Source organism: Lissotriton vulgaris, chromosome 5 (genome assembly GCF_964263255.1).
Source record: "Lissotriton vulgaris chromosome 5, aLisVul1.2, whole genome shotgun sequence".
Lineage (NCBI taxonomy): Eukaryota > Metazoa > Chordata > Amphibia > Caudata > Salamandridae > Lissotriton > Lissotriton vulgaris.
The window spans coordinates 2,027,933,972-2,027,951,161 of NC_141693.1; the positions used below are offsets into that span (position 1 = coordinate 2,027,933,972).

A 17,190-nucleotide genomic window follows, 5' to 3' on the forward strand; every position below is an offset into this window, starting at 1 on the left:
CCTCATCCCTGTACTAGGATTCACCCTATGTGCAGTACCCTTTCCATGCCCTCCCAGTGCTCTCACTTCGCCCTACCATGCCCTCCCAGGGCTCTCAGTCCGCCCTATCCATGGCCCTAGGATTCACCCTATGTGCGGTGACCTAACCATGCCCTCCCAGGGCTATCAGTCCGCCCTATCCATGGCCCTAGGATTCACCCTATGTGCGGTGCCCTATCCATGCCCTCCCAGTCCGCCCCATCCCTGCACTAGGATTCACCCTATGTGCGGTGCCCTATCCATGCCCTCCCAGTCCGCCCCATCCCTGTACTAGGATACAACTTATGTGCGGTGCCCTAGCCATGCGCTCCCAATGTGCTCAGTCCGCTCCATCCATGTACTAGGATTCACCCTATGTGCTGTACCCTATCCATGCCCTCCCAGTGCTCTCACTTTGCCCTATCCATGGCCCTAGGATTCACCCTATGTGCGGTGCCCTATCCATGGCCCTCCCAGGGCTCTCAGTCCGCCCTATCCATGGCCCTAGGATTCACCCTATGTGTGGTGCCCTATCCATGGCCTTCCCTGGGCTCTCAGTCCGCCCTATCCATGGCCCTAGGATTCACCCTATGTGTGGTGCCCTAGCCATGGCCCTCCCAGGGCTCTCACTCCGCCCCATCCTTGTACTAGGATTCACCTTATGTGCGGTGCCCTATCCATGGCCCTCCCAGTGCTCTCTGCCTGGCCCATCACTAGTCCATTCAAGAACTAGGCACAGTTCCACTCCCTCTTGGTGGACACAGAGTGCACTTACTGTTCCCACTTGCGATTCTCCAAAGATCTAAATAAGACAGCACTACTTCTGAGGACCCTAATTCCTGTTTCGACCCCGGGCAAGAACAATCCAAGTCCTCCCATATTGTAGCTGCAAACCTTGTCAAGAAAAGCCAAAGACTGCGTTTCACTGAAAGAGTTAGGGGGAATGTACAGTGTTGTGGACTGTTAACCTTTTAACTTTGAACTCCCAATTGTTCTTGCATTTTATACATTGGACATTTGACTCGAAGGACCTGCAAACATGCGACAGTGGTTGGTAAGCATTTAATCCAGCGTGAACCAGTGATTGTGTTTTGGTGACAGTCTGCTCATTCTTTACTTCCCATGCAGTGCCCAGCAGAGGAGCAGCCAGACAAGCAAGAAGAAAGCATCCGGCAATCAGGTAGGCTGAAGCATCCCTGTCGAATGAGTGGGGTATTTTTGAGTCACATCTGCACCATTCTCTGGTGTTAAGCAGAGATTTGTGGTGATGATAGGGAGGGGCAGTAAGCCACAAATGGGGGCAGGGTTGTACACTGAATCTTCAGAGTGTTGGTGGGGGGGGGGTCAAGTGGGTGTGAGGACTGTGTTAGGGCTCAGGGTGTCAGCTGTTCTGCTGGGTCAGAGATGCTAAAGGAGGCAATGCCTGCTCAGAGAGGGGTGACAAGGCTGCAAAGGAGGCAATGACTACTCAGAGAGGGGTGACCAGGCTGCAAAGGAGGCAATGACTGCTCAGAGAGGGGTGACAAGGCTGCAAAGGAGGCAATGACTGCTCAGAGAGGGGTGAAAAGGCAGTAAAGGAGGCAATGCCTGGTCAGAGAGGGGTGACAAGCCTGCAAAGGAGGCAATGACTGCTCAGAGAGGGGTGAAAAGGCAGTAAAGGAGGCAATGCCTGGTCAGAGAGGGGTGACAAGCCTGCAAAGGAGGCAATGACTGCTCAGAGAGGGGTGACAAGGCTGCAAAGGAGGCAATGCCTGCTCAGAGAGGGGTGACAAGGCTGCAAAGGAGGCAATGACTACTCAGAGAGGGGTGATAAGGCTACAAAGGAGGCAATGCCTGGTCATCGAGGAGGCAGAGACTGGACAGTGAGAAGGCAGTGCCTGGTCAGAGAGGGGCGAGGAAGCAATACCAGGTCAGAGGGGAGGCAGCGAGCATCCACCGAGGGCCAGTAGGAGGTGGTATAATGAGGGAGTTACAGGTCAACAAAGGGGGGAGGGAGTATATGGTTAGCAAGTGACTGATCAGCAAGGGGCAGTCGGTTGTATCCGGTGAGTGAGAGTCGAGGAGGCAGTGACTGGTCAGCGAAGGGTGAAGATGCAGTACCTGGTAAGATAGGGGTAAGAAGGCAGTGAACAGTCAGGGACATTTGAAGTGGTAGTGACTTGTCAGGTAGGGAGTTTTCATCTGTACACCCCATCTGGGGGAAATAACAGTATGGGGCGGGGGTGATGAGGGCGGAAAACCTGCCTGCAGGAGGACTATGAGGGGGTGCAGGTCATGAGTGCCACACTCATGGTGTGGGGTGAGCGGAGAAGGTGTTGTGGGGCATTCCCTTGATGCGAGACATGGTGGGCATTGCTGTGCCCCGTCCAGAATCTCTGAGGATAACACTTGTTCGAATGAAGGATGCAGTTTGTAATTGGCAAACGGTGTTTCACATGTTCAGTAATGAATGGGGTGAAGCCCATGGTTTCTTAATGGTTTAAGTTGAATGAATGAATGAATGAATGAATGAATGAATGAATGAATGAATGAAGCAGTACTTGTATAGCGCTATCTACCCGGAGGCCTCGTAGCGCTAGTGACAGAAATTCAATTAGCAAGGGCTCAGGGCAGGTCAACAGAATGTAGTATACAAGTGTGTTTTTAAAGTTTTCCTAAAGGAGAGATGGTTTAAAGTTTCCCGCAGAGGCAGAGGGAGGGTGTTCCATAGCCTTGCCGCAGTGTGTGAGAAGGAGCGGCCACCCCATCGAGCCTTCTTGACTCTGATGGGAGTAGCCAACTGAGAAGAGCTGGACCGAAGAGAACGAGATGGAGCATAGGGAGTGACCAGGGACTGAAGAATTGCAGGGCCGGTGCGATGAAAGGCCTTGTGTAAAATACACATGGCCTTAAATTGTATTCTTCCAGCTATAGGAAGCCAGTGAAGTTCCCTCAAAGCATTCCTCGCTGACTGCCAACGGGGAAGGTTGTAGAGTAGACGGGCTGCACTGTTTTGGGCGACTTGGAGCCTGTGGATGGTATAGGCAGGAGCTCCCATATAGAGGACATTCCCATAATCCAGGCGAGATAGTATAACGGCCTGGATCAGGATCCTCCTTGCCTGAAATGGGAGCAGAGGGAGCACCCTCCGTAGCATCCTCATCAACCCAAAACAGGTAGCCGCAGTCTTCGTAGCTTGTACCGAAAAGTTCAGGTCGGTATCAAGCCAAATCCCTAGACTTTTTATTTGAGGTTTGGGCGTGGGGGGTGGGCCTAAACATGGAGGCCAGGAGGATGCAAAACCCGAGGGAGAGGAATTGCCCAGCAAGATGACGTCTGTCTTCTCCCCGTTGAGTTTTAAACATGAGGATTGCATCCATCTGGAAACCGCCTCCAGACAGGAGCCTAAGGTGCTGGACGATCCCTCCTGGTGGTCTAAGGAGACCACCAGTTGGGTATCGTCTGCGTAGGTGACAATACGCACACCAAAGGGATGGACTATCCTGTCTAGGGGCTCCATGTAGACATTAAACAGAGTGGGGCTCAGGGAGGAGCCCTGAGGAACCCCACATCTGAGAGGATGTTTAGGGGATGTCACCTCGCCCTCGAAGACCTGAAAGAAGCGGTCAGCCAGGAAGGATGTCAGCCATTCTAAGGCTGCGCCCGACACACCCATGTCCGCCAGGCGTTGTAAAAGCGTGACATGGTTGACTGTGTCGAACGCAGCACTCAGATCTAATAAGATAATGGCGACCTTTCCACCCTGGTCCAACACAGTTCTAGCTTCCTCCGTTACCGCTAGGAGAGCGGTTTCGGTTCCATGTTGAGGGCGGAACCCTGTTTGGGAGGCACGCAGGAGCCCATTTGATTCCAAATGGCTCATCAAGATGTTGTTCACGTGCCTCTCCAATAGTTTACTCAGCCAAGGGAGCAAAGAGATAGGGCGATAGTTCGCCAGGTTGTCATGGTCCAGGTTGGGCTTCTTCAACAGAGCCCTCACCATTGCGCACTTCCATGACGGGGGTACGGATTTTGTGGTGATGGAGGTGTTGAGGACGTCCAGTATTACCGGGCGGATTATGTCCACTACCTTCAGAAGGGTCTGGGGGGATGCTGAGTCACTGGGTGAACCAGAGGTAATTTGAGAAGTAAGTCTGTCCAGAGTAGGCATATCTAAAAGAGGAATGGTATTTAGCTGGCAAGGAGTAGCAGTGGACAGGAAAGTAGGGGAAGAGGGGTCCGGGGTGCTATCGACTTCTCCAAAAGAACAGTATATAGTCTGAATCTTTTGGGAGAAAAAGTTCGCCAGGTTGATACAGCGATCCTGGGCACCCTCCACGGAGGGACATTCAGTAGGGGGAGAGGTAAGGGTTTTAACGATTTTGAAGATTTCCCTTGGGGCATTAGCGGCAGCCTCGATTTTGCTGCCGTAATAAGAGGCTTGTGCTGTTTTTTGCTCCCGTTTATAGAGCCTGATGGCTGCTCTATAACTAGTTTTCTTGTCTTGGGAGTAATCTTGTCTCCAGGCTCTTTCATATTTCCGACAGAGTTGTTTCCTCGATTTAAGGTTAGGAGTGAACCAAGGAGCAGGTCTCAGTCTTTTAGTGACATTGTGACAAGTTGTGACAAATACCAGAGGTGCTCAAAAGGTAGAGGTGGAAACTTTGCTTCAAGCTCTCAGACGTTATTACTGAATGAACTGTGATGGGTGGCATGGGTGCATGTCTTATTCCGAGAGTGTCCTGTTCCGTGAGAGAAAGGGGTGTATGATTAGAAAACAACAGGGTGGACCCTTGGGTTCTGATGGATACTTCTGACTGCAGATTCATCACTTTAGAATGTCCCACAGATGCCAGGCTGGACCTAGAGGTGCTCTGGTATGCCGCTAGGTAGTGCCACATTGCTTTCTGTTGGCTCCACTCCACTCCAGAAGTAACAGAGCGGAGTTGCTTATTAGGACCACTCTTGTGAGCAGATGCCAGTTCCTTTCTTTCATATCTTCAGGCGTGGATCAGGAGCTCTGCTTCTGATTATGTTGGCTTTCTGACGACTTCCAAACGGTTTCACTTGTGCTATCAAAGGCTATGCCCACCAAAAAGGACAGGTTTTAAGCCATTTTCTGACTGCGGGAAGCAAATGTTGGTCACAGACCCTAGGAGGTGTCTTTGGTGTCTGCGCTCAGGGCATGACTATAAGTCATGTGATAAGTGCACCTGAAGGAAGTCCGAGACCGCAAGATGAAGTTGTATGCCACCCAACACAAGAAGTATTCATGGCAATTGTGTGGGTCGTGAGCTCGCGTCAAGCCTCGGGCTCAGAATGAAAGTTACGTGGGAATCGACCCAATAACGCCACTCTGACTCCAAAGAAAAGGAGCATGAGCATCACAGTGTAAGTTGCACCTCTTTGAGGTCACCGGCCATGGAACCGATTCCTCATTTGGTTCTGATGCACCCTGAATTCCCCACACCTCCGTTGACCCCTCAGCAACTAGAGGCCTTCAAGGATGCTATGCTTCCGGTCCCTCTGGCTTGCCTTCGGGCTCCACGAAGCTGCAGAGACCTCCAGTCAAGTTACTGCTGGGAGATTCCCCTCGGCACTGTCTGTCCTCTTTAAACCCCTTAGAGGCCTGTACCGACTCTGGTAGTCGTCCATTTCGACTCCACAATCCACACTGGTTCCTGATGATTTGATGGCCAATGCCAACATCGGACCCAGAACCAATGTCCACCTGAGCTCAATCAATGTCATGCTTCAAGAGAGGATGTGGCTTAACAGCTAGTGTCCGACTTTGAAGCTGGGGAACCGGGTTCGAGTCTCGCGAGACACTCAAACATCTTGTGATTCTGGGCAAATCACTTCATCTCCCCGTGTCTAGAAATTAATGTGTCCGTCTATAATGCAACTGGTGCTCATGTAAAGCGCTCCGATACTTTCAGGGCGAGTTTACGCTATATACAACTGCTGTTAGAAATAGGATTTCTGGTTGGCTAAGGCTTGCGCCAAAACCAGGCAGAAACCACCACTCTAGTCAGGGCAAGGGAGTTACACGCCAAGATAACCCCTGCTGACCCCCTTGGCAGCTTGGCACGAGCAGTAAGGCTTATCCCGGAGGCAATGTGTAAAGCGTTTGCTCAACACACACACACACACTGTAGCAACACACTAGGTACACCACAAAAAGGAACTCCACACAAGGTTATATATAAAAAATAGCCTTTGTATTACCATAAACACATTAGATCATAACCACGCAAATACACTGTGCCAGCTGGCACTGGGCAGTATTTACAGGGGATTATATACACAGGACAGGGTCACATGGGCCACCGTCAGAAATAGCACTTAGTAGAAATAGCACTTTGTAGAACATAGGATAATTGTAGCACCAAATAACAAGTGTAGAACACAACCAGTAACCACTGGCAAAAGGTAGGTACACACTACGCAATCCTAACCACCTTAGGCATAGATCACGCAGGGAAGCATGAACTCACTAGCATAAACTATACTAGGCAAAACAACCTCCTAAGAATAAAAATACAGTCAGAGGTATCACAGCATAAAGACATTGCATATTATGCATAAATCACATTAGGCATCAGGTCATTACCAACATGAACACAAATACCATCACCTTGTGTAGAATTACATTAGATACTGACCCCCAGACCAACTTGGCCTCTCAGGGGCTCAAACACCCTTTGTCCAGCAGAGTCAGGGCAGGCTGCGTAGGCAGGCAAAGAAGAATGCGCAGAAGAACAGGCCTAAACGAGGCAGCTGCCCACTAAGTGCTGGGCAGCTGGGGAACTGAGCCTGGGCACCAGCGTACACCCTGGCTCTCCTCTGGGGCTCTAAATATCAAAATGCGGCCAAACACGATGTGGGAGCCATGTAGGTTCTGAACACAAAATGCCCCTATGCGTTGGAGCCTCGAGGGTTCTGAATAAACAAATGCTGCCACACTGAGGGAGCGGCCCACTGCCAACTGGGGCCGCTCTACCCTCAGAAATGCCCCTGTGTGCTTTGGGGCCTCGTGGGCTCTAAATCAATGTGCCCCACACCACGTTGGAGCCACTGGGCTCTAAAACAGAAATGCCGCCAACACGTTGGAGCCTCTCGGGCTCTGACTACAACAATGCCCCAATCACCGTTGGAGCAGCCCGCTGCCTTCCGGGGCCGCTCAACAAGCCAGGCTGCTCCCACCACGAAGCCCTCACTCACCGACTTCTATCTGCAACACGGGGAGGCTCCGACGTACCGGCCAGCTTCCCTCTTGCTGCAGCGGTGTTGCGGGGCTCTCCTTCTCGTCCGGGCCGCTGGAGAGCTCCCGTTCCTCGGGGCTCTCCCTCTGTACTCCTCAGCTGCACTCCGGGGCTCTCCCTCGCTCTTGGGAGCCCCGGGAGAGAGACGTTGACGGCCTCTGGTCGCGTCGGGAGGAGGCGGGGTGGGCTTCCGTCCTCCTAATGCACCTCCCACCGTGGCCACACAGAAGCGTGGGGTGGGCTCCTGTCCGCTTCCTGTTCTCTCCCTTCACTTCCGGGTCACCGCGGGCAGCGCTGCTGCCCTCAACGTTACTCCAGGCTGCTGCAAGCCGCAACACGGGGTAGGCTCCCGATTTCCATACACACAGATGCGGGGTAGGCACCCACTATTAATAAAAGGTGCCAGAGGCTTAAAAGAAACGCGGGGTAGGCACCCTCGCCGACTAACAAGTCCTGTGGGGCAATCTCCGGGCTGGGGGCTCCCCTCCCGCAGATGATCGTGGCTCTGCGCTGCAGTTAGGAATAGGAGCGCAGCTCCTCTAATCCCCTCAATACAGCGCTCCTCAGAGGGCAAAATCAAGCGCTCCCTGGCGCTGCAAGGAAAAATAAAGCGCTCCCAGGCGCTGCAAGGCAAAGTTCAGAAAAAGTCCTTTAGAAGATCGGGGGCTAAGGCTGGGCCCAGGGGCCAGCTTACAGGGCCCTCCAACAGGGAGGCAGCACCCAGTGGCGGTTCCTCCTGGCGCCCAGCAGCAGCAGGCCCCCCTCAAGTCCGGATCAGACAGAGAACATTTTACATGGGGTCACAGCCCCTTCTCATACCCATATTTCCTTTGTCTCAGGCTGCAGGGAAGGGGGAGAACCAGTCACAGCTGGTTCTGGAGCACTTTGATGTGCTCAGCCCCTCTCCCCATTCACAGACAGGGACATCAGTCGCACCACAGGGAGCGGAGCCAGCATTGTGTAGGGAAGGCCCAGCCCTATTCAGGTCCCAGGTGTACTCCTCCCTCTCATCAACATGCAGATCTCTCCATTCCCCACTGGGGCAGACCCATCCTGACTCCTGGAGCCAGGCACACCAGCCAGTCCAGCCAATCACAAGCCAGACAGTCAATGCACATTTAGTACACCTTCTAGAAGTGGCACTTCCACACTAGACACATTAAATCTGCGCCCACAATCGCGCAGCATTTAATCTCACAAGTTCGCTCATACCAAACTCGCCCCTGCACTCCTCTCACATTAGGAACTACCATGGACACTCATATTCCCTATGCATTCCTATGGGAGGGCAGGCCAATCTCACCACTCGCACTCAGAGTTCGCACACACTTAACACTGGGACACAGTGTTAAAGTGCGCAGAAGCCAAAAACAACCAACACCAAGTCATATTTAAAAGCAAAAAGTTTAGGGGTGAACCTGCCAGAAGGGCCGAGTCCAACAACAACAAAAAAACCAACAAAAAAACTACAAAGCACAACCAGACGTCATGCAGCCTGACCCTAACCTTGTGCTTCTGTTTTGTTGCAACTACAGGCAGAGGCTCAATTGTCTTTTTGGTTCTGACTCTGACCCTGTATCCGAGCCGGGCGCATCTTAGGATGTTAATGTTGGTAATGCTGAAGGGGATGGCTTGCTCCCCCCTCATTGTACACATGATGCATCATACCTTGATTTGCATAACACAAGTGGGCTTTCTTTCCCTCCTTAGACACAGCCAGAGTAGCCCACTGGGCCAACAATGGAAGCGAGTGCTTCATTTGAAGATGTGGTTCGGAGGGCAGCTGAGGTGCTAAGATTATAGCTGCCCTCCATTGCGACCAAAGCAAACGTTGTACAGCCTGGGCCAGCCACATCTACGCCTGTACTTCCATTTACTGATGGCCTCGCAGATACCTGTGATGGCTACTTGAACGAAACCATCTTCTTGCCTTGCCTGCCTGTGTGGCAAGATATCACACACCATTGCCTGGCACCCCAGAGTTTCTCACTAGCACCCCACTCCAGAGAACCTTATTGTGAAGGCTTCAACCAATAAAGTAAATCATTTTTTTGGAGTGTCTTTCATAGATTCATATGCCTGAATCATTCCCCGTCGTCGGAGTGGGAGTCCCACGGTACATAAAAAAGCAATAATTTGCATAAAATAACCAAAGAATCTTGATAATAACCAACCAGCAAGTAAAATAGCCCTAAGCTACAGGAACAAAAACTTCCACACTCCTGACTATCCTAGTCATTTTGTATAGACCAAACTGCAGCCAATCAGGCGACAGCACCCACCAGAATGTTCTCCCCAGAGGCTCATGTTCTCAGATTTTCTACTGCACGTCTTGTGAAAAGAGTCTCCCTGAGCTCTGCTGACTGGTTTCTAACTTACTTTTAGGATGTCATCTTCTAAATCTCTCTTCAGACCCTGTGAGTCTTGTGGCAAGCTTAGGCTTTTTAAGGAAGATCCCCACAAAAAATGCATTTATTGCCTGTATCCAGACCATGAGGTAAAGGATTGTAAGATCTGCAGAGCCTCAGAGACAGGGAAGGTCATCTTCTCCTGTGGTTGCAGAAGATCAAGGACCAGGACAACCCTCTATCTGAGGTAGGAAGTCTGGCTTCGGGGGTCTACTATTTCCTCTAGAAAGAGAAAGATTGAGGAAGAGGTATCTTCTCCAAGGGCTAAGGTTTCGAGAAAAGCTTTGTCCACCAAGAATTCTAGCTTGCCTTCCTCCTCTACCGCAAAAAAGGCTTCTCCACCTTCAAGATCTGGGCTTAATATGCCCCCGAGAAAGTCTGGAAAGTCTTTACCATCAAAAAGACTGTCGCAGAAATCGACCTCGTCGACGACGGCGTTGACTGCTCCTCCGTCGACAATCACCATCTTTGACGTTTCCTCTAAGTCGACGGTTACTTTCTCATTGCCGAGACCTAAAATGATAATGTCTTCGGCTTCTTCCCCGTCGACGATGGTCTCCGTTTCAGTTCAACCCATCTCGGCGACGAAGATAATACCTTTAAGCTTCGACGCTCCTTCATCGACAAAGAGTAGAAAAGGTCCAGTCGACGAGCGCATCGTCGACGAAGAACACCTCGACGATTCCTAGCCCGCCGACGAAAGTCACCCGTCGACGGATTCCTCGTCGACGAAGATCACCTTGCCGTCGACGAGATTTCCATTGTCGTCAACGGCTACATCGTCGACGAGATTTCCATCGTCGACGAAGACTACCTCGTTGTCGAAGACTTCGTCGACGAAGATTGCCTCGTCGCCGAAAACATAGTCGACAATGATTGCCCCGTCGACAAAGTTTATTGTTTCATCAGTGGCCACAGTTCATGCACCATCCCCGTCGACGATTCGTTCGTCGACGCCTCTTCTTTCATCGTGTACAGATATGCAGGATTGGTCTGCTGCACCGTCTGCTGCCTCCTTTGCCTCGCCGTCTACGGCGGCTTCTTTATTGGAAAGACGAAGCTCTTCCTTAGCGGCTCTATCACCGTTGAAGTTGCCTGAACAACTTTTAGACTCAGAAGAGGATGAAGAACAGTCTGATGTGTATGAGAGGTTCCGTGCAGCCAGAAGTCCTTCTGAGCTGCTTATAAAATTGCAGGACGAGGATCAGGAGGAAGAGCAGTTTCCTGAGTCTATAGATCAAGCCCCTGCCACGGTGCCAACAGCACAGATGCTCTTAGCTCTCCTCGACAACTTGCAGTATATGTTGAACGACTACTACCGCCGGTTCCCTACATCTGAATCGAGTCGCTTCCTTCAACACCCATGCCTCCAGCACCTGCATCAACCTTGAGAACCCCAAGGCAGTCTTCTCCAACAACAGCACATGAAATATGTTCCACAATTCCACCTTCTACGGCACAATCCCACCATATTCAGGAGGCTATAACAACTGATAATGGCAGAGCAGAAGGAGAGGTGGATGATAAATCTGTATTGTCGGAGTGGGACGATTACCAGACGCAAACCCCATCACCTACTTCTCCTCATACCGCGGACTCTCCACCTGTAGACATTGGAGGATTCCATCTCATAATGGAAAGAGCAACAAAAAGGTTCCTAATTTCTATGGAAACTAAACAAGATGATTGTTTCTTATATGACTTTAAAGATCAGCCACAAAGACAAGTGAAGACAATCCCGATAATAGACTTCATCTGGAAGGAGGGCCTTAAAATCATGTCAATTCCAAATTCTTTACCTGCAGTCTTACCTCGTGTAGAGAAAAAGTATAAAGCGCCTCTCACCTCACCTGCATGCCTTTTAGGGCAATCAAAGACTGAGTCGGTTGTCACCCAAGCAGCCCAAAGACGGGCCATGAACCCATCTTCACAAGTGACCGCTCCACCTGACAGGGATGGCAGACGTCTGGACTCCATTGGCAAAAAAGTGTCAACGATAGCTGCAACTACGGTCCGTGCTGCAAACTCCCTAGCAATATTGGGGAGATATGATAGACAAATGTGGTTGGATATCTCACCATATATTGAAAAGCTCCCAGAAAGTTCAGAAGCTAGGAAACTATTGCATGAAGGAGAGTGTGCTTCTGCGGGGATGATTGACGCAGCAGTAGATGTGGCATCTACAGACTTCCGACAGTTGGCAGGTGCAGCAGTGCTGAGAAGGCAGGGTTGGCTGAAGTCAACATCCTTCTGCCAGGAGGTCCAGGCTAGGATCATCAATATGCCTTTTGATGGGGAGTTTCTCTTTTGCCAGCATATTGATGAGACCCAGCAAGTCATGAAGAAGGATACAGAAACTGCAACGTCGCTGGGAAGCCTGCAGTTTTGTAAATTGTCCTTTCGTGGTGTCAAAGGACGTGGATCTTATTCCAATAGAGGGGGCTACTCTCAACAATGCTTGGACCAACCTTCACAAGGTAACCAGCGATACCAACCGTATAAACAACAAACATAGGGACAGCGAGGTAACAACTAATCTGAAGGAAAAAGAAAGCCTTCTTACCGGGGACGAGATTCCTCCAGAAAGCAATGAGACTTACCACCTGCCACCACCTCTGCCCATACTTCTGCCCATTTCTTCTCGAATTGGTCCAAAATTACTACGGACAGGTGGGTCCTGGATGTAGTGTCCAGAGGACACGCTTTAGAATTTGTCAAAACCCCTCCAAATTCTCCTCCAAAGGGTCCACCACCAGCTCACCTCAGGGAGCTGTTCTCCCAAATCAATGTAATGATTCGGAAAGGAGCAATCGAAAAAATTCCTCAATTGCAAAAGGAAAAGGGTTCTATTCGAGGTTCTTCCTCATACGAAAGAAGTCAGGGGAATGGCGCCCTATCCTCGACTTGCGTGCCCTCAACAAATACCTCTAAATATTGTCCTTCCGGATGTAACACTTCAAGAAATCCTCCAGCTTCTTTCCAAAGGGGATCACATGGCCACCCTCGACCTTCAGGATGCTTATTTTCATGTACCAATGCTTCCCAGGCACAGGAAGTTCGTAAGATTCAGAGTGTCTGGCAGGGATTTTCTATTCAAGGTTCTCCCATTTGGGCTTTGTTCAGCACCCCGTGTGTTCACGAAAATATTAGCTCCAGTGGCTGCGCATCTTCGCTTGAAAGATATTCAAATTCTCCTGTACTTTGACGATTGCCTTATCAAGGCCAGTTCTTTAGGAGCAGCAAGAGTGCATGTTCAAAGATGCCTGACGCTATTCCAGTCTCTGGGACTCTCAATCAATTAAAAAAAATCCCATCTTACTCCATCACAGAGAAATTTGTTTCTGGGAGCCACATTAGACATTCGGCTCACTCAAGCCTTCGTCTCAAAAGAAAGGCAGCTCAAGATTTGCAAAATTGCTCTCCGTTTGCGAGAAAAAGAGTACGTTTCAGTACGGATGTTCAAATCCTTTCTAGGGATGGTCTCATCCTGCATCCCTCTCCTACCCAACTGTCGTCTCCGAATGAGACCTTTACAAGAGGAAGTCAACCTCCAATGGGTGCAGGATTCGGGATCGTTCGACGACAGGATCAGCATAACTTACCATATGAGAAAAGCTTTTCACTGGTGGATTCAAGAGGAAAATCTGCAAGTAGGATGTACATTCCTGACGGAAGTGCCAAGGTATACCATCACCACTAATGCGTCCCTCGAAGGATGGGGGACACACCTTCAGGGAATGACAGTCAACGGAAAATGGAATACGCAACAAAAGAAATGGCACATAAATCTGCTAGAGCTGAGAGCTATTTTTCTGGCCTTGAAGTCCTTTCGAGCAGTAATACAGAGGACCATAGTTCTAATCAAGACAGCCAATACAACAAGTATGCATTACTTAAACAAACAAGGGAGCACAAAATCGGCCCTTCTTTCTCAGCAAGCCCAGGAGATTTGGGATTGGGCTCTAAATCACAAGATAAATCTTTCAGCAGTTCATGTTCAGGAATGACCAATGTACCAGCGGATTCTCTCGTCAGGGCTCCAGTATCCAATCACGAATGGGAGATCCATCAACCGACTGTGGACCGAGTCTTTTGAGAGTGGGGTCTCCCCGACCTGGATTTGTTTGCAACAATTTAGAACCGCAAATGCCCACACTTTGCAAGCTGGATTCCCTACAAGGACTTAAGGGGAGATGCGCTTTCGATGAACTGGTCTCAGATATATGCATACGCCTTTCCGCCGATTCCTTTGGTTCCCAGAGTCATCCGAAAAATGAAACGGCAACCATGTCGCCTCATTCTCATTGCGCCCAGGTGGCCTTGCCAATATTGGTTTACCGAACTTCTACTCCTCTCGGAGTGCAATCCCATTCAGCTTCCACCAATACCGAATCTTCTGACAATGCAAAGGGGTCAAATCTGTCATCCGGACCAAAGCTTCCTTGAAATTAGCAGCTTGGCTCCTCAACACGTTGAATTCGCCCATCTAAATATCCCAGAGGATTGTCAAGAGCTTTTAGCCAATGCTAGAGCGCCTGCCACTATTAAGACATACAAACTTAAATGGAAAAGGTTTTGTGCCTGGTGTCACTCTGCCAATTTACATCCAATTCACGCTAAACCAGAATAGATCTTGCCGTTCTTTCTTCATTTGGCTAGATCTGGCTTGTCTTGTTCCACACTGAAGGTGTTTTTGGCAACCCTTTCCAGGTTCCGTCAAGATGGCTCTAACTCTCTGTATTCTGCTAGAATAATCCAACAATTCTTTAAAGGTCTATTCCGAATGTTTCCTCCTATTCGACGTCCACCTCCATCCTGGTACTTAAATGTGGTGCTCACCCAGCTCATGCCTCACCCCTTTGAACCTATTCATAAAGTGGATCTCAAATTCCTTTCATGGAAGGTTTCTCTACTTCTAGCACTGACGTCGACACGTAGGGTCAGCGACATTTAGGCATTCACAACCAAGTCTCTTTTTTTACAATTCACTTCAAATTCAGTGGTGCTTCGTACCAATCCAAGTTACATGCCTAAAGTTCCCTCTGACTTTCATCTTAATGAGCCAGTGATTCTAAAGACATTCTTTCCTAATCTGCAAACAGTGGTGGAAAAGGCGTTGCATTCCCTTGACATCAGGAGATGTCTCAAATTCTATCGCCAACAAACTGCAACATTGCGTAAGAAATATCAGTTATTTGTAGCATACGGAAGGCTACGTCAAGGATACGCTGTATCCAAACAGACCATAGCCCGCTGGGTGTCCTCAGCAATCAGTCTATGTCATCAACAATTGGGAAGGCCTCTACAATCGTTGCCGAGGGCACATTCTACGAGGGCGATCTCCTCTTCAACAGCCCTTTTCGCTAGTGTGCCTCTCCATCAAATCTGCACAGAGCGGCAACTTGGTCCAGCAAGCATACGTTCTCCAAGCATTACTGTTTGGATGCTGCAAGCGATGCAGATACTTCAGTGGGACGAGCAGTTCTTCGCAATCTTTTCAAATAAGGTGAGCCTCTGTTCTCCCTCCTCCTCTATGCTCTTTTAGATGCTTATTTTACATGTCATTCTCTTTTGCAAAGCATGTGTATGTACTATGATACAAGGAGCGTCTATGAGCATTATGGTTTGTACTGCTATCTACTCTGATTCAGGCATGTGAATCTATGAAAGACACCCCAGAGAAGAACAATAGTTACTTACCTGTAATCTGTGGTTCCCCAGTATTGGTGACTTTCATAGATTCACATACACCCGCCCACCTCCCCTCAGAGGCTCCTCAGGCGATTATATTGGCTTCACTCCTGTGCGAGAAAATCTGAGAGCCTGAGCCTCTGGGGAGAACATTCGGGTGGGTGCTGTCGCCTGATTGGCTGCAGTTTGGGCTATACAAAATGACTAGGATAGTCAGGAGTGTGGAAGTTTTTGTTCCTGTAGCTTAGGGCTACTTTACTTGCTGGTTGGTTATTACCATGCTTCTTTGGTTATTTTATGCAAATTATTGCTTTTTTGTGTACCGTGGGACTCCCACTCCGACGACGGGGAATGACTCAGGCATGTGAATCTATGAAAAACACCAATACTGGAGAACCACAGATTACAGGTAAGTAACTATTGTTCTTAATTTCAACCACTCCTCCAGACAGATTCTAAGAGGATTGATGCTTTTGGCAAATGCATATTTTATTCCGTTGGTCTGGCAGCGCCATCTGTGAATTCACAGTTCGTCTGGCAGCGCCATCTGTGAATTCAGTCTGCCTGCTGGGATGCTACACTCATGCCTTTGGAACATAGCGCACAAGATCTCAGGGCCTCTGTGAGATACATGATGGGCAGGATTTGACCAAGTACGTTATACGCGTAAGCCTGGATACCATGGATTTCCTGGATAGGGCAGTCAATACCTGTGTTGCTCTGTAAATATGCTCGGATGAGGTTTACTGGATTCTCTGAGGATGTCAGGCCTCGCCACTGGATATGCCGTTGATGAGTCTCAACTCTTCGTAGAGAAGGCAGACTCTGCTTTGGAACGCTTTAAAAAAAGCGGAGCTACAAACAGTCATGAATGATGCAGCCAGACTGGTCTTTAAAAAACCGAGGTGGACACATGTCACACCTTTGTTGCGTGAGCTTCACTGGCTGCCAATTAGGCAAAGAATAATGTTTAAGGGTCTTTGTATAACACACAAAGCCCTATATGGAAATGCGGCAAGATATATCAAGGAGCGCTTGGTTCCATATGTTCCCAGCAGGACACTCCCCTCGACAGATGCCACTCTTTTGGTCCGCCCCCGTTTCAGCCTATCTGCTATGGGAGGGCGTGCTTTTTCCAATGCGATCCCAGTGGCCTGGAACAATTTGCCAATACATCTGCGCAAGGAATCGAGCCTCTTACCCTTCAGGAAGATGCTCAAAACCATGCTCTTCCGGGAGGCTTGGGGCTCTTCCTAAGTGTTCTGGCCCCGTGAGTATTCAGTATGTACTTTTGGACAAGCGCTTAGAGACCTCTGGGTGATAAGGTGCTATATAAATTTAAATAAATAAATAAAATAAAACCGGTACAGCACGTTCCTTGGGACTCTTGACTCCTTCCAAACTCAAGGCTATCCTAGAACTTCGACCCTTGACTGCTTTCTTTCGTTAGCACACATTTTAAAATGTTCATGTTGATCCAGATCTTACCTGCTGGGTACCTGGGGAACTATATGAAGTCTATAGACTTGTCATGGCAAGGATGTTCAGGCTTCCGTACTGCAGCACAGTGAGCGGGACTCTGAGGCTTCTTGGCCTCGTGCATCCTCCTTGTCAACTATGCCATCTGGCACATGCATGCTTTGGTGGATCTTGAAGTTCCAGTTGGTCAAGCATTGAGACAGCCTCTCTGAAACCATCCAGGTCTCAGAGGAGATAGCTTGAGATGTGCAGTTGTAGCTGATGAAAAGCAATTGGCCCACCCCGAATTGAGGTGGTAATGGATACATTACTGCTGGAATGGGGAACTCATCTGGTGAAGTTGGAAATCT

The 17,190-nt window shown here is 49.5% G+C and overlaps 1 protein-coding gene across 12 annotated transcripts in view; it reads left to right on the forward strand.

Annotated features, from left to right (window-relative positions):
- The window catches only part of DNM1 (dynamin 1), a 730,607-nt gene that overhangs the window by 484,947 nt on the left and 228,470 nt on the right, over positions 1 to 17,190 (forward strand). For all 12 annotated transcript variants that reach the window (XM_086924906.1, XM_086924901.1, XM_086924903.1 and 9 more), the window contains exon 13: positions 1,147 to 1,198. In XM_086924906.1, coding sequence (XP_086781032.1) covers positions 1,147 to 1,198 — 52 coding nt within the window. The remainder of the gene's footprint in view (positions 1 to 1,146; positions 1,199 to 17,190) is intronic.